At 48.5% G+C, this 18,421-nt stretch overlaps 1 protein-coding gene across 3 annotated transcripts in view; it reads right to left on the bottom strand.

Annotated features, from left to right (window-relative positions):
* The window catches only part of LOC138533554 (histo-blood group ABO system transferase 2-like), a 363,672-nt gene extending 346,618 nt beyond the window's left edge, over positions 1-17,054 (bottom strand). For 2 of the 3 annotated variants that reach the window (XM_069641153.1, XM_069641156.1), the window contains exon 1: positions 16,746-17,042. In XM_069641153.1, the coding sequence (XP_069497254.1) occupies positions 16,746-16,834 (89 nt within the window). In that variant the 5' untranslated portion in view covers positions 16,835-17,042. Of the gene's footprint in view, positions 1-16,745 lie in introns of all 3 variants that reach the window. The other variant, XM_069641154.1, reaches the window with a different exon arrangement.
* Between the last annotated feature and the right edge of the window lie 1,367 nt (positions 17,055-18,421).

Below are 18,421 nucleotides of genomic sequence, written 5' to 3' on the forward strand. Positions count from 1 at the left end.
GTGATTTAGCTCAGTGAAAAGATGATGTATTCCCACAGGAGGTAGCTAGAGTCTCTCTCAAATTGCGGAAGGTAGTTGGGTGGTTAAGTTCCCCTGGTGAGGGAACGTATCACACGCGAAACGACGCAGCGGGTGCAGACTAACTATATTAAGAAAAGTGATTAATGGATACTTCACTCTAGGCGTAGTGGGAAGACAGATGTGGGGAATGTGGGATTTTCGTATGTGAAAAGTGGCGTGCATTATATGTCAACTGTGTGTACGTAGTACGTTGTGGTAGCTGGTGACGTCACCCATAGAGTAGTGCATAGGACATCGCGTTTTTATGAAGATTGGAGCCGCGGCCAGCTGCTAGGGCGGGGTAAAGGTAAGCATGCGGTACGAACATACAAAGCGCAGCCCGTGAGGCAACAGAGGAGAGGAGAGGCTCGAACAATAACACGGGCGTGTCGAGCAGCGGCAGCCCTGAAAAGGGTGGGCGGCCCAAGAGCACGCCACGCAGGGTGTGAGGTCACATGGGACTTCACACGCCACGTATCGAAGGGGACCCTAGAAATGCAGAGGGGCGTGTCGGAAGACGGCAGCCCAGTGCAAGACAACAGAGAAATAAGTGTTGAAGTGATTAAGAGAGAGTGTTTTAGTGCACATTTTCTTCCTTCCCACTGACAGCGGAGAGTCAGAAGTCCCCAACTAGAGGCCAGGTAACGGTGGTATATATTTAAAAAATGTCATCTTACTTTGGGATAGGAACCCAGCATGGGTACCACTCGTTAACACCACTCCAATACATATGTACAACGCTGTCGCTATACGGAGACAAGCTAGTAAAGTTCAGTATAGAATGGACTAAGGGTACAGACCTAAAAATAAGGATAGCTTGGCCGCCTAATGGTAGCTTGTGCAAGGAAACTCAACATTCATTATTAGCGTATTTACACAACACATACAAGGGGAAGAAACTGACAAACCATTTAGAGATTTTTGAGCTTTTGAGGATGTTTCAGGGATACGGCCCAGGGATGCTAAGCATGCAAGAAGTAAAGGAAGAAGAGGAGAGCAAGGAAGAGGGGAGCGCTCTGCCCCAGGCCCATGCCAGCAGTGTCGCAGACAGCCCTGAGGGGAGTGAGGAAGAGACTGAAGGGCTATACCGAATAAGAGAATTGAAGGAAGCAGCCAAGCCCCGAGAGCTGACAGCGGCAGAGGTATACTCGAACCCTACATACAACCCACCACTGTATGCTCTGGAGGAGCCCTACCGAAAAACGTTACTAAAGAGAGACACGGTAGGTAAGGAAGGAATTCAGGTGAATGTTGATGGCATAAAGAAAGCACAGCTTGAATTAGCAGGAATAGGGCCAGACGAATGGATAGCAGCACAGGTGCTGTTAAAGCTATAGGGGACGATCACGGGGAAGGAAAAGGAGGCGATAAAGGAAACAGCCCGAGTTGAAGCAGGACGAACACAGAGGGAGAAGTAAGTAACAGGGAAGAAGTGAACTCCACAAAAGAGGAAGAAGCAGAACTGGAGGAAAAAATTGCCGAATTAAAGAGAACACAAAACATACTCATTAAGCAGCTTGAGGAGAGAAAAAGGAGTGAGGATGGAACTTGAGAAGCAAGAGGAAGAAGAAAGGGAGGGAGGAGGCACGCATACGGGGTATTACAGAAAGGGCAGCATGTATGGAACAGCGGGAGAATAGGAAAGGAGAAGAAGAAAGGGAAGAGACAGACCAAGAAATTACACTCTGGAAGAAAAAGATTCTGTCAGAAAGCACACGTAAGTACGAAGAGGGCAGGATACTAGACAGCATACTAGCAAGGGGTAGCGGGGAAATGAGTATCAAGGATAGGGACACAAAGGCCCTGGGCGAGGTGAGTGACGCCATAATGAAGGAACTGCGAAAAGTCAGGGCGGAGATGGAACCTAAGGATGAACAGCCAGGCGAACAAGCACAAAAGGAATACGACAGGACTCGGAGGAGTAAGTTGAGCACACAAAGTAGCGAATTGGTGACAGCACCTCTGGCAAGAGCAGACACTCTGGATACAGATAAGTGCGTAGACATAGATTTGGAAACGGTAACAGTTCGATACCCCCGCCCACGTACAAAGCTCACATTCTCCGGGGGGTTCTGCAGTGATGTGGATGAGGAAGAATCGTGCGAAGGACAGAGCGATGAAAATGGAGAAGGGCTTAGCAAGCTCTACATCACATGTGCAGGCACAGGGTCATTGTGGGAATGTAAAACCCAAAACAGGGAGGTAAAAGCACACAGAGGGAAGGGACACTACAAACAGTAACACCGTCAGCCACACACACGCCATATGTCAACAGGCTTAGAGACCTCCCCGGGCGCAGAAGGGAAGAGTCGGCAATAGCGCACAACAAGGGCCATTCATACCAAAGCGGGGAACACAGGGGAGCAGGGGATATGCAGCATGCACGCAACTTCATAGACCTTTTTGAGGATTTGTCCGATATGGAGGACGACACACAGGATGTACAGACAACACAGTATAAGCGCACACCAGAGGAAATGGCAGAAAACACGCAAATGCCGTTACTGGAAAGGGGTGGGACAAGGCCACAATATGTACCATGGAAACATGCAGAGAAGGAGAACATCAAGTGCAGGCTACCCTCCTTAAGCAGAGGGGCGGGGAAATGTATATACAAAATGGAAATATTGACAGCAGGGCACAGGCTAGCAGTTGGTGACGTCAAGGAGCTCTTGATCTCAATTTTGGGTGACGCTGCAGATGACATCTGGAAGAGGGCGTGGTTTCCTGGGGTGACAATCAGCGACACATCACACAACGGGTCGCCATTTGCAAATTGTAGACACGCAGTATGGCAGGCATTGAGGGTACAGTACCCTTACACATCAGACACAGGGGCAATTTCGTCACGCAAAATGCGTGAGAATGAGGATCCTGTTACTTACATCCAAGAAATTCAGGAGAAGTGGCGCTTGGAAACACGAGAGCGTGGGACAAAACACTAGCTATATTTTATCACATACTGATAAAGGGGCTTCCAGAACCCGTGCAGAGGCAATTGAAAAACTTGGTGGGGATGGAAGCAAAGGCATGGCCAGAGATACAATTAACCATAGTGCACCATTGCAGATTATGGCAAGAGGCAGATGAGGCAAAATTGGTTCTGAAAATACTATCGAAATATGCCCTAGAGGGAGCACTCATAACCAGCCCTGCCCCACCGGTACAACCAGCCGCACAACAACAACCAACCATACAACAAGTAACCACCATGACCCAACAATTGCCACCCCATGGGGGGAGGATACATGACGATGGGCAACAGCTACATGAACAACTACAGAGGGAGAGGAGGTTTCAACAGGGGCAGGGGGTTTGGACCATCAGCACACCAGCCGGCGGGTGGGTTCCGAGGATATTCCCAATATGGACAGCAAGGATACTTCGATGGCACAGGGGGATTCCCATGGCAAGCACGGGAACCGCCCACCTGCTGGACATGTGGGTTGGTAGGACATGTAGCGCATACATGCAGGGCAAGGCTGGCACAACCAGGATGGGGTGAACAGGTACAACAGGGCTACCAACGGGGACCAAACAATTACTACCAACAATAAGCACAACAGACGGGTCAGGTGCAGATGGGACAGCAATGTACCATGCCACAACCACAGCCATAACAGCAACAACAAGTGATGCCCAACACACAGCAGATTTCACACCAACCCGCGCAACAACAGGCACAACAGCAAATGATAGCGACACAAAAAAATAACATGTCCACACAGTGCAGCAACTAACACAATTGCAAGACGATCTGCAACATCCCATTGACACCACAGCACCAATAGCACCAATGACACAAATGGGGGGAGTAACGATCATGGGGCATAACCCCTACACTGGCAGCGGACAATCATTGTACCCCCAATAGGACAGCCCACAGACTTCCTTGTTGGGTCCCATCCTGTCGGTAACACCTAACCCTGCGCAGGAACCACGCATAAAGGTGGCGATAGGTGACAAAACATTCTCTGTCCTAGTTGACACAGGAGCCACCAGATCCTGCTTCAGGGAGGGAAAGTTGAAATTGTCAGGCGATGCCATGCACACTCAAGGATTTTCTGGGGCTCGAGGGGTGGTTCCCTTTACTGATAGCATCTCCTTATCTGTCGGAGACCACGACCTATCTCTGCCCTTGTTATACTCAAAACAAGCGCCAGTGTATATACTCGGGCATGATATTATGGGCAGGTTGAACATGACCATCCCCTTCACTGACAAAGGCATAATATGCTCCACACCAGGCATACACATGCTCACGGCGAGGCACATACTTCAGGCTTATTGTGGTAAGACAGTTGCGAGTGCAGAACCAGTGGACGCCGAGATCTTCCAATATGGGACAGACACGGCAATAGCATGGCTACCAGGCATTGAGGGTAAAGTGTGGAGAAGACCAGCCACCTACCTTTTCAGGCCAGAGACGCCCAGAGGTGAGGGAGAAGGGGCAATAATATCAGTGGACATCGAAGGAATAGTAGCCAGGCAGGAGTGGATTGCTGGTCACGCTCAGGATGAGGAAGGAAAGGCATGGAGAGCTGTAATACCACTGGCGGAAAAGTGTAGGTTAACCAGGTGTCAGACGAGGAACTGTTCTCAGACGAAGAAGGAGCTGGCGGGATGGTGTTTCAGATGAGTGTCTGCGTCTGGTTGAAAGTAACATACAAGGAGGTAGCACAGAAAATGGCAATGACACTAGAGGCCCCCCTTCCAGCACCACCTGATTTTTGCGAGGAAGACTTGGCTACTGTACTAGCCTCACTATGGACGACTAGTCCCTATGATGTAGGTTACGTAAAGAGTATTGGTGGGGTGAAGATAAAATTGAAAAAGGGAGCAATACTGCCCAGAGTCAGACAATACCCTCTGTCAAAAGAAGCTAATGAAGGAATTTACGACATGATAAGTGCACTAATAGAGAGGGGTATATTGGTACCATCGGAATCACCATGCAACACTGCGGTGTACCCTGTGTGCAAGGGCAAGGGAGGGTCTTGGCATTTCATACAAGATTTGAGACCTCTCAACCACATTGTAGAGGAAGAATACCCAGTAGCAGCTAACCCTGCCACAATATTGTGTGGAATACCAGCAGAAGAATCACGATTCACTGTGATCGACCTCAAGAACGCGTTCTTTTCAATACCACTACACCCAGACACACAAGATCTGACCAGCTTCACATACCGCAATACAAAATGGAAACACACAAGATTACCCCAGGGATACTGCGAGTCACCATCCATTTTTAACAGACCTAGGGAACGTTGAGCTTGAGAGCACGGTGTTGCAATATGTGGATGACATTCTCATCTGCAGCACCACCGAAGAGGAGTGCAGAAGGGACTCTGTGAAGATGCTCACAGTGTTGGTCGAGAAAGAGTACAAGGATGACAAAGCAAAACTGCAATATTGACAAGAACAGGTCCATACATAGGAAAAATCATTTCACAAAAGGGGCAAAATATTGCACCACAGAGAGCACAGACAATAATGAATACACCACAGCCACAGACAATACGAGAGTTGCAGCAATTTCTTGGCTTATGCAATCACTGCAGAGCATGGGTATTTGACTACAGCACATACACAGGACCCCTATTGGAGGCTCTCAAGGAAGCGAAAAAGAGGGGGAGGAAAGTTGGGGTGGACGAGAGAGATGACTGATGCATTTAATGAACTAAAGGAGGCCATATCAACAGCACCAGTTCTGGGTACCCCTAATTACAAAAAAGAATTCTACATCTTTTCACATTGCGATGGTGCAGTAATTAAAGCGGTGCTCACCCAAAAATCGAGCATGGGACACAAACCTCTTGCATTTTACAGCGGGCACCTGGACCCAGTAATGATGGGACATTTCTGTGCGAACAACACTTGGCTGCTGCAGCATTTGCAGTAGAAAAATCATCCATAATGATGGGATGCTCTACAACACTGTATGTGTTCCTCGATGTTCGACACACTAGCTGCACTATGTCGGTTAATGGCTGGACCATGTTATGCCAGCATGTTGTCCATGCACCCCATGTGCCAGCAGGTGTGCCTGCATAGAGTGATACTGTCCAGAGCTCTACCTGATGGACCTGTTGGAGATGTTTGCACCATCCGGTTCAGGAAGATCACTATCCTGGCACACACCACTGTGATGGTTCCTGGCAGAGTGTGACTCAGCGGGGAGCAACGCCCAAGACGATTGGTGATCGAGGCACCAGAGCGTGGGGAGCTCCCAGGGGGTTTATTGGTGCAGTGGCACACTCAGAGTGATACAGAAACTCAGTTAAGAGGGGGACAGGAGTCAGGTAAAAGGCGGTTTAAGTACTTGTAAGTCAGAAAAAGTGTACTACCGTGCCTGTCTACACCTTGTCCCACCAGGTGCAGGTAGATACACTCCCCTGCTACATATATTAAAAGTGAATCAGAAGATTTATAATGTGGCTGGTGCATTTGAAGGATACCATGTTTTTCACAGCGTCACTCACTAGTTAATCATGGGAGAGGCATTAGTCACGAAAAGTGAAAGAGTGAGATTACAATTAGCAGCTTGAAACATACCACAGCAATGCAATCTTCTCACACTGTCCACTAGTGGGAATTTTGCATTTATTAAATTTGATATAGCGCTTTACGCAAAAGAGCTTTACATAACAACAACAAGAATACATTAGAAGCATGAGTACCAAACTTGAGTCAAATAATCGAGAACAGTATGCAGAACAATTTGCTGAGAGCTAAGAACAAGAAAAAAATAGAGGAAGAGTAAGAAGGAAGTAATAAGGAGCTGTCAGGAGGGAGGATGAAGAAGGTGAGATTTTAAGGAGGAGCGGAAGGAGGAGTAAGAGGAAATGGAGCGGATAAGGAGAGGTAGAGAGTTCCAGTGTAGAGGGGCGAGGAGCTGAAAGGATAGGAAGCAGGAAGGGGCGCAATGTGATGGTGGAGCAGTGAGGAGGAAGAGGTCAGCAGAACGGAGGAGGTGAGAGGGGGTGTAGAAAGAGAGGAGGGAGGAAAGGTAGGGAGGGGCAAGATCATGAAGAGATTTAAAAATGAGGCAGAGAAAGTTGAATTTAAGTTGTGAATGAAAGGGAAGCCAACCAAGAGAAGAAAGCGAAGAGGAGATGGAGTCATGAGGAGAGAGAAAGCAAAGAGTACGGATAGCAGAGTGATAGAGGGATTTGAGGGGGGCAAGATGAGATGCAGGGAGGCCAAAGATGAGAGGAGAACAGTAGAATAGACGGGAAAAGATAAGGGATGAAATTAAGAGTTTGGTAGCGTGGAAGGTGAGGGAAGATCGGATTTTGCGAACATTGAAGAGGTGATAGCGACAGGCTCGGGAGGTAAAAGAAATGTGGTGAGTGAATGAGAGGTTAGAGTCGAGGTGGAGGCCAAGATTGCAGGCAGAGGTTGAGAAGGGAAGATTGACAGGGGGAAAGAGGATAAAAGGAGGGGGAGAGGGAGGAGGGAGAGTGTTGGCAGGAAAGAATAAGACTTCAGTCTTTTCAGTGTTAAGGGAGAGAAAGTGGGAAGACATCCCGTTTTCGATAGCTGTGAGACAGGAGGAGAGTTTGAAGTGGATATCGGGAGTGAAGGAAGAGAAGGAGAGGAAAAGCTGCATATCTTCAGCGTAGAAATGGTGAGAGATACCGAAGGAAGAGATAATAGGGGCAAGAAGGGAGGTCTAAAGAGAGAAAAGGAAAGGGCCAAGCACAGAGCCCTGGGGAACACCAAAGTCAAGGGAGTGAGTAGGGGAAGAACGGCTGCCCCAAGAGACAGCAAAAGAACGGTTGGTGAGGTAAGAGGGGAACCAGTTGAGAACAGAGCCTTTGAGACCAAAGGAAGAAAGAGTGTTGAGGAGTAAGGAGTGATCACCAGTGTCAAAGGCAGCAGAGAGGTCTAGGAGGATGAGAATAGAGGATTGTTTAGAGTAGCGAGCAGTGAGGAGGGAATTGAGAACTGAGGTAAGGGCAGTTTCAGTGGAATGTTTAGGGCAGAATCCAGATTGAGTAGGGGGAGGAGAGAGAGGTTGGAGACAAAGGCTGAGAGTTGAGAGTAGACAAGGCGTTCTAGGAGCTTAGAGAGGAATGGTAGAGGAGAGATGGGACGAAAGTTGGATGCAAGGAGGGGGTTAGCAGAGGGCTTTTTCAGTACGGGCGTGATAGTAGCATGTTTGAAGGCCAAAGGAAAGGTAGCAGATGAGAGACAGTTGTTGAAGAAGGAGGTGAGGTAAGGGATTAGGAGAGGGTAGATTTTGGGAATCAGGGGGTTGGGGAGAGGTTGTGGAGAGGATCAGAGGGGGCAGATGTAGGGTGAGTTTTGGACAGGAGGAGGGACACATCAGAATGAGAGATGGGGTGAAGTTAGACATGTAGGATGAAGGGATGGTATGAGGAGAGGAAGGAGGAGAGTAGGAGGGGGAGCTTACAATATTTTGGCATAGAGAGAGTATCTTAGAGGAGATGAAGTCGGCAAAGTCGGAGGGAGAGAGGGGAGAAGTTGCTGAGTGGTGGGGAGAGAAGACAAGTTAGTGTCTGAAAGATTTGATGAGGGTGAGAAGCTTGAGAGTGGAGAAGGTTAGAAAAGTAGGAACGCTTGGCTAAGCTAAGGAAGGAGTCATAAAGAGAGTGGTGAGAGAAGTAGGAGGATTGGTTAGCGGGCAAGCGGCGCATTGAGAGAAGGTGAGGGGAAAGCCAGGGTTGAGTGGGTTTGCGGGAGGAGCAGAAAGAGGAGAGAGGGTGAAGTTGATCAAGACAAGCGCAGATGGAAGAGGACAGAGTGGATAAAGCGTTGTTAGCCGAGAGAAAGGAAAAGACAGGAAGAAGGGGGAGGGAGGAAGAACAGGTATAAAAGAAGCGAGAAGGGTTAAAGTTACAGAGGCCCCGTCGAGAGAAGGAAATAGAGGAGGAGGGGGAGAGGGAGGAGAGAGAGGGGGAGTGAGGGAGAATGAGAGTAAAGCGTGATCAGAAAGATTAATTGGGAAGGGTGGAGACAGGAGAGGAGGAAAACGAAGAGACAAAGATAAGATTGAGAGTGGCGCCAGAAGAGTGGGTTGGAGGAGTAGGGAGGGGAGTGAGAAGGTAGGAGTTGAGAATAGTTATATATATATAGCAGAACTGTTCAGAAGTACTGGTACAGTCACTCCCACTTAAAATATATACAGCCCTCTTTAAAGAATAATACCTAATTCTGACGGGAAGCAGTGCTACTGTACCATTAAAAGTATAAAAGCTCATCAAAGAAGTGCTGGTGTATGTTCACACTGCCTACCTGTGTGCATTATAGCTGTTTGGGTGAAGGAGTGGGAATCTTGAAGGTAAGTTTAGACCAGATGCCCAGACAGTCCTTGCTCTTTCTGCTAGCTAACAATTGACTGCGCCCTTTCAAAGCATGCACACACGCATAAACAAACATACAAACAAGTGAAATCTTTTAAGACAATACAAAACTCATCTTTATATTTATCATCAAAAGAATTTCCTAATCACATGCCAATTCTAATAATATTCCTCAAAGTATCATAAAGCAATGTGCAAAGCATATAAGTAATGCAGCGTGCTTGTGTAACACAGAAAATCAAAGCAGTTGAAGAAAGTGAAAGAAACACAAACTAATTTGTTTCCAAGCACTACACACTCTCCCGTCCTCTAAATAACTGAGCAGTAGACAACTTTACCAACTCATAAAAGCATAAGCTAGATAGAATTATAAACAGCGATAAGTGTTAAATAAACAAACCATGACTCATCCCAGTTTGCTGTCAGCAGTAGACCTCATGGTTTATGGGGGGTCTGCCAAGAGTCTGTGTAAATGATATACATGGAAAACTCAAAGCTGTCGTATTCACAAGATTTAAGTACCTAAAAAGGCCTGATACTCACTTTATCTGGAAGGCTTAGAGATATCTAGGACTGTTTTTGGGTTCTTTGTGGTATAGCTCAATAGCTGTAAACAATAGGAGACTTGTGGAGCACATTTAAGGGGTCAAAACGCTGGAGCAGCATTGTGTAGTTAATGGGGGCTTCCGTGTTTTCGCTGATGTGTATTCTGCTATGGTTCTGGGGGTAGACGTGGTAAGATAATTTTCCAAAGGAGACCAGATTGTATTGAAATGGATTGAGAAAATGGTTCCATGTGATCATTTTGCACTTTGAAGACCAAAAACAAAAAAGTTAATTTATTTCAACCGATTTTGTGTGGTCTTCAGAATGCTGATTTATCACAATGAACTCCCCTCCCTCACCAAGCCCCCCATGAAGGTGATCCCAGCCCTCCCCAGACTCCCACCCTCTTCCACATTGTTTGCTGCCTTTTATTTCAGGGTGTTTCCCTCCCCCTCCGCGTTCCCCTTGCCTCTGTTCTGCGCCCATAGCATTCCCCCTCACCAAACAGTCTTACTTACCCGCTTCCCGCCCCCTCCCTTCCCCACCACAATATTTCCCCCTTCTCCAAAATCCAGACACACACAAGCACAAAACGTACCTGATCCGTCCCAAATTCGTTTTCCCGGCTCCCCCTCCTGTCAGGCCGTGACAGGCCCTACCCACACTCCTCAGCAGGGCATCGAGTAAGGTAAGTGAAAACAGGTGGTGTGAGGGTCGGTTATGGGCTTGGAGGTGGGTGAAGGGCTTTTTTCATGATCGGTTTAGAAAGACTGAATCATCGATTTTATGCCGTCTTTCTAAATCGATCATGAATAGGGTCGGGAAAACATTTCACTTAGTATCGATAAAATCTGGTTTCTACCCAACAATTTCTTTATTTTGAGGGTAAGGCAAATGGTGTTCAACCAAGCTTTAAAAGTCATAGGCCCTGATTCCGAGTATGGCGGTAAGTATAGGCGATTACCGGCATGGCGTAAAGAGCGTTTCCGTGCTGGCACAAGACCATAAAAATCGGCCTATTACGACTCCGCATGCACACGCTTTGCGCCATGCCGGTAACGCACCTCAGCGCCATGCCGTAAAAGGGCCCCAAAAGCCCTTACCGGCAACAAGCGCACCGTACATAACACTACCGACATAGAGAACTTAGCAGCAACTGTAAATAGCGGTGCCCGCTATTTACGGTCACTGTTAAAAAAACGGTCATCGCACAGGAACGGGAAGGAGCACGGCGGCCATCTTTAAAATCACAATCCATTGCCATCCTCTCCATACAGGACCCCTAGCCATACAGTGATCAGAGAAATAGGCTTTGGAGACCAGCATCATGCCAAGCATTAAAAAAGGGTGCTGCACGCATAGGAAAGGAGCGCTTTACCCAGGATGAGCTCCAGGTACTGGTCGACACTCTGCACGAACATGCAGACACTGTATTCAGCAGTGATATGCGGAGGCCCACCGTCATCAGGAAGAAAGAGATCTGGACCTTGGTGGCACAGAGGGTGAGTGCCGTGGGAAACACCCCCCGCACCACCAAGGACTGCAGGAAACGTTGGGATGACCTCCGTCTCAGGGTGCGGGCCATCCTCTCGGCAAACCGAAGTCAGGCCCTGGAGACAGGAGGAGGGCCAGGTTCCCCCATCAAAATGATGCCGTGGGAGGAAACGTGTGCGGCCATGATGGGCACAGAAGCCATAGAAGATGTTGGAGAAATGGAGTGCGGTGCAGCGTCATCCGCTGATGGAGGTGAGTGTCATGAGTCAAGACAGAACATGCATTCCTAACGTAAGTCACTGCCAAGGGCTGGGCAAGGTGTCACGTCATGGTTGGGCAACCCCCTACAATGAAATCATGCTGTAACAAGTGGGACCCAGGCTGATGTCGGTTCCGAGGCTCTAACCCATATGGCCCATACCACACAAAGAGGCCGAATCTGTGAGGCACACGGGGCAGTGATTGTAAACATTGTGAATGTGAGTCATCACAGTACTCCGCCAACATGAGTGACCCAGACATCTGCATGCATTGACCATCCAAGCCCAGATCACTGTCCCACTCACCATCCAAATGTCAACAAACCGCTGCAATCCCATTGTGATACCATAGGCATGTAGAAATGCTGAGCCGCAAATTATTGCTCATGCCGTCTCTCTCTCCCCCCCCCACAGGCAGCGAGCATGACAGCTAGGACCAGGAAGACAACACAGGCAACACCACTTGCTCCAGCAACCCCCATGGAGGGTGCACAACCCCCACCCGCACCCCTACCCATGCCTGCAGTGCCGCTGGACACATGTCCCACGCTGCACTCTGAGGAGTCCAGTGTGGCTGGTGAGAATGCAGCCATGTGCCTCCTCGATGTGCCAGACAGCCCCCCATCAATATTGGGAGCCAACGTGGAGGACACCATTGACATTGGCCATACCCCTGACACACCATCATACAGCCAGGTGGCACACAGCGACTCTGGGGAGAGTGATGCCCCAGGGCTCACAGGGCAAGGAGTACAACCTGCCTGTCCTGTATCCACTTCCCCTGCAGAATCTCCAGGAAGGCCTGCAGGCCCAATAACAAGCCTGCCAAGCACATCGGCCACATCGGCCATGGATGTAGTGCACTCCCAGCATCTCACAGGCCTCATTGAGGAGTTCATCAGGGACAATCGCGAATCAAGGTTGGAGTGGCGCAATGACCTTCAGGCTCTGGGCGAGGTGATCACAGCGAACACAAACCGGCTCTGCGACGTCCTTGGCCGGATCACAGATGCCCTGGAAGCAGCACACCCCACACCACAGCCCCAGCGGGAGGAGCCACCTTCACAAAGCTCCTCCACCCAGACCAGCCCGGTCCGTCGTTCACTGCGTACATTGCGCCGCCACGACATGGATCCCCCTGGCTCTGGGAGTGCACATTGACCATCCTGGCACACACATGTGGCCTATGTTGCCCTAATTGAACTATTGTGGGGTTGTTGTGGGTGGAGGTGGAGGGGGGTGAGGGTGTGTGTGGGAGTTGTGGGGGAGGGGAAGGGGGTGAGGGTGTGTGTGGGAGTTGTGGGGGAGGGGGAGAGGGGTGAGGGTGTGTGGGGGAGTTGTGGGGGAGAGGGAGTGGGTGAGGGTGTGTGTGGGAGTTGGGGGGAGGGAGAGGGGGGAGGGTGTGTGTGGGAGTTGGGGGGGAGGGGGAGGGCGGTGGTGGTGTAGGTTTTGTTGTACACGTTAGAACTTTATCATTCAATACACCGGTTGATCATCCAAAAAAAACAGAGTGGACATTGATCATTGTGCATGTGTCTTTTAATGTTCCACAGTGCATGGTGTACATGTATCCCCACACCCAGTGCCTGATGTCCTGTCATCCTCACACCCTCAGCTGACTAGTGAGCCAGAAATATTGTCTGATCAATGATTGCCGCACGGCACGTCCCTCCTGTGCATCGGCACCGTGATGCTGTCCCGCCATTCCTTCATTTTCCCCCTCATCATCATCTGGTGGTAGCAGTTCCACGTCAGGGGGCAGTGGCACGTTCCGACAGATGCACATGTTGTGCAGCATTACACATGACATGGTGATCTTGGACACCTTCTCGTGGCTGTAGATGAGTGCCCCACCCGCCCGGCTGAGGCAACGAAATCGTGCCTTCAACAGGCCGAAGGTCTGCTCTATCACCACCCGTGTACGAGTATGGGATCTATTGTAGTCCTCCTCATGCCTGTTCTGTGGGTTGCGGACCGGGGTCATGAGCCACGGCTTCAAAGGGTAGCCAGCATCACCTGCATAAGAGTGGAATGAAGGTAAGTGTTTGTAAATTCATGGTGGAGAACTGTACTAGTCTTACATGGCAGCAGGTGATTACTGGCCAAACACACATGTTCCAGGATGCATTCACCCCATTACTGGCCCCGCTATGTGTCCTGTGCAATGGAATGATGGAGGGGGTAGTTTCTTCATGATGGGTTATGGTGTGCACTCACGTCTTGTTGCATGTGCATCGTATATGCATGCAGCAGTGTTGGACTGCATTCATTGATGTGTTGTGCGAGTTTTGGTGACAGGGGGGTTGCCTGTAGTTAATAGCATACTCATCATTCTGCACTGATCTGTGCCATGGTGACTTGCAGCAATCCTATGGGTGTGCAGGACCAGTCACACACTGTGGGATCCCTGTTGGACTCACTTCTATGCACTCCCGGGAATGACTGTCCTGTGTGGTGAGATGCAGGAGTCTGCGACATGGTGCTATTGCACTGCATGGTGCAGGATGCCCTTACGGTGTGTAAGGGCCGCCAATGAGTGGTGCATGTGTTGTGTTATTTGGGCAGGTTTCCTGTTAGTCATGTTGTGTTAGGTGTCGGCTCTAAATCATCACTGTGTGGTTAGGTAGTCATGTGCCGTGTCACTTGCCTTGGGGCACAGTGTTCTGTGAGGTGCACATCGTGCACTGGCGTGAACATTCCCACACAGGTGAAGTAGGCATCTCCCCCCCCCTTTCCTACCCAGGTGAAGTAGGCAGCCAACATACTCACAGCCCCAATGCACTGCCATGGCCCATTCAGGTTACTCACCAAGCAGCCAGGCACGTCGTCCGGCATGTCGCTCCATGTCGCGTGGTAGTGTGGAGTTCCGCAGGACCAAGGAGTCATGAGTTGATCCGGGGTATCGGGCATTGCAATGTGTGATGGCTTTACTGGCATTACACACCGTCTAGACGTTGATGGAGTGGTATTGCTTGCGGTTGCGATACGGCACCTCCATGGCATGCGGGACCACCAATTCAACGTGGGTGCAGTCGAGGGCACCTATGCAATTTGGCATGCCTGCCAGTGCATGGAAGGAAACTTTTGTATCATATATCTCCTGGGGAGTCCGGGGTAGGGATATGTAGTCCCTTGTGTGGTTGAGGAGGGCATCCAGCACTTGGTTGAGTATCCGGGAAAATATGGGCTGTGAAATGCCATGCATGTGTCCGACTGTATGCTGGTAGGTGCCTGTGGCAAGGAAGTGCAGCACAGACACTACCTTCAGTAGAGGGGGGATGGCAGTGCTGATTTCTATGAGGCTCACTATATCGTCATGTATCAGGTCCACTATGGTGGTAATGGTGTCCCAGTCAAACCGGTACAGGGTGTGGATCTGCTCTGGGAAAGGTTGAAGGGGGTGGCTCTGATGCGGGGGATTGGGGGCTGGCAGCGTGGTAATGGTGGCTGCACCAGTAGGGCATGCTGGGCCTGTCTCACCCTCCTTCTCCTCCTGTGTATCCTCTGTGGTGGGGGCTGTGGTTGTTGTTGTTGCTGTTGTTGTAGTTGCTGCCTTGCAAGCAGGGCCTCCAGCTCCAGGAATGCTGCTACAATTGGTATTATCTTGGTGTGGGAGGGGGTGTGGTCTGTGGGTGGGCTCTTTTTGTGCTGTGCCAGACTCCATTGCCTCCACCTGTGCTGATTGAGTGCACCTGTGCCTCTTGGAAACACTGCTCATGGTTCTTAACACCTTCTCGGCGATGTCGTTATTTACTCCATGCCGGTAAGGTACTTTGCGGCCTTGTGGAGGCCGTTTTTTGCATGTCTGCATTACTTGGGATCATCTCCGGTTTACGCCATGCCGCTAATTTCAGCATGGAGTGTCAGGCGTGCGCCACTAGACCGCTATTTACGACCTCGTACTTTACAGAGCCATAAATAACAGTTGGTAGGGCAGAATAGTCCGTAACGGGAAACGATGACGGTAATCCTTTTCCGGCATCGTTTTCCCCTTACCTCCTAACTCGGAATGACCCCCATAGGGTCATTTTAATTCCAATTACTTTTGATGCATTGCAGTGCAATAGCATGCATGGTGGCGAAGATTTTAATAGAGACAGAGTGAAAAGAAATTGTGACATTCTCTTTTATGCTTTTAATCAACAGATTCTGGAGGGAAATATTAAGTCCAAGGTTTTGGATTGTATGCATCCTGAAATCTGGGACAAACAGGGATCGAGTTAAGAGCAATTAAATGGCTTAAGTGCTATAGTCCCGGTGTGCAGATCATCTTCACATCTACAAAATAACTTATTTTCTTTGACATTGGCTATAAATAGTTTTACTGTTGACCAAAGGGCGCTGTGTAAGATAAACAGCAGCGTTTGAACTTTCTTAGACTCTCTGGACGCTCTTAGCGTAATATGTTGAACCTACTAGATGGGCGAATTATGTGGTTTTACCCTTCATGTTAGGGACTGTGTTTAACAATGTACCTTCATTGTCTGAAGAGTTTGCGTTGGACTATGGATGTTGTTGCTTGTTCTACCGACGCCCCCCAGGTGAATTAAAACCACTGGATCCCGCGAAGATAGTAATGTGTGTGCACTGAGAAAATGTTTGTCCATCTGGAATGTTCAACTTTTTGTTTCGATGGTGTGAACATTCCAAAACAGAATGAACATGTACGGTATATAGAATACCACAAGATTCCTTTCTAGCTTTATTTAAACTTGCCTACTCGGTTTGATTGTTCTCATCTGAAAAGGCCTGTCCTGTGAATTTGTGAAAACTCTTTTTACCATCTATACTATTTTGTATACGTCAGATAAAAAAGCCATACCTTCCTTCACAAACATCAGTTCACCTAACTTCAAATTCATTCTCACCCACAGATCACATTAATTACGGCGGGTCCCATCTAAAGGCCATTTTGTTAACATGAGACCCACAAAACTGAACACCTTAGTTTCTTTCTGGTCGCAGCAGAGGAGATAAGCAGCAGGCAGCCTAGTTCTGAGTTGACATTTTGGGTTTGTACAGTCTGAGCTTGGAGAAATAAAAAACGACTTACCACGAAATCACAGAGGCGATAATGTAAAAAAGCAGCAGGCCAAGAAGTTTCCGGTATTGGCACCCCATACATGATTGGAGAGTTCTCATGCTGGTGCAGTTGAGGGCTGGCAGCCCAATATATAGTTACCAGTTTCTCTTGTCTACTCCCCCACGCCCCTTCTGTGCTAGGGGTCTCACACACTGCGTCATGGGTTTTGCCCACCACACGTTGCTAACCGAAATGATATGTTCGCAGCAACAACGTGCAAACACCGCTTCAAATGTACCCGAGTGGCCCGAGCAAAACGACTTACAGCACGACTTGCGCGTGACTCGCACTTTGTCAAAAAGGTTACTATTTCATTTAAGAGCGTGCTAGGGTGCCAGCACTAATCGGTCATGCTACCACTAGGCGCAGGGTTCGTGGAAAAAGTACTCACTTGGGGAGCCTCAATTTATATGAAACCGACATTCTAGTAGTAGATGGGAAAAGTAATAAGACTTATTTATTATACATGTTAGTTTATACAAGTGCCGAATTCTTTCCAGCCTGCATGTGTTGTTTTAAGCTTTCAAATATCATTTTCCATGTTATGGTTTTTTAAAACTTCTACCACATATATTAGCACAAACAAACAGGTTGTACTATGCTTTTGTCTGTTGCTATGCACTAACTATCTGTCTCTCTGTCCGCCGCACATTGTCAAAGGCAGTTCGCGTATTCGTGTCAGAGAAAAGGACCCTAGCAACACTCCGCCGGCCAAACACGTGACTTTCTTTCGGGTTAAGTTCCACACCTTCTAAGCAGGAGAAGCAAAAGTGTAAGTGGCTGTAGATGCACAGGCGCACAAATTGGTATTTCTCCGAGATTGGGGAAGTTCCCAAGGAAGGGTACTCGCGCCACGCTCCAAAAGTGGCTGGGGGAGCCATTTGCAGATACCATTGTTAATTCCAACTGCCTCATCGCTCGTTCTTTCTTCTCTGTCGCATTCTCTCTTTCCCTTTCATACAGCCAATTTTATGCTCTCATTTACTCTTTCTTTCTCCTCAATTGTGTCGTTCATGCTTTCTCTTGATATCTTTCGTGCATTCTATTTCTAGGATGCTCTTTCGCCATTTGTATTTTTCAATCATACTGCCGCTTTGGCTCGGTTTTGCTAATATCTTTCTCAACGTTTGGATTTCTTGTGAACCTTTTCTCACTGAAGGTCTCTCAAGTAAGTTCTCTTTCTTCTTTTAATAACCTTTTGCATTCTTTTGCTCTTGTTTTTATTTCACACACACTTGTGCTATTTTAGTTGATGTATTTTATATTTTCTCTCACTCGATCAATCACTCAATGACTATTGGGTTCTTTTTACACTCTCTTTTTTGTTCCCTCACCTCTTTCTTCCCCCTCACTCTCCTTTTGAGACTTGTTATCTTCTGTTTGTCTTTCCCCTGTCTCTCTTTCGCATTCAAACTGTCCCTGTGCCTTTCACTCTCTCAGTCACTTCCTCGATGCTCTAATTTCCTCTTTTTTCTCCATTTTAGATCTCTCGTTTCCTCTTAAAAAGCCGTTTGTCCCCTCTTTGTTTCTCGCTTCATCTCTTCTCCCCCCTCACATACTCACCCTCCTAGCTCCCTTTAGGTCCTCCTCCTCTCCCTCAAACTCTTATATTCTCCATCTGTGTCTCTGTCTCTTACTCTGTCTAT

The sequence above is a fragment of the Ambystoma mexicanum genome, chromosome 1q (genome assembly GCF_040938575.1).
Source record: "Ambystoma mexicanum isolate Mex_15411 chromosome 1q, UKY_AmexF1_1, whole genome shotgun sequence".
Classification (NCBI taxonomy): domain Eukaryota; kingdom Metazoa; phylum Chordata; class Amphibia; order Caudata; family Ambystomatidae; genus Ambystoma; species Ambystoma mexicanum.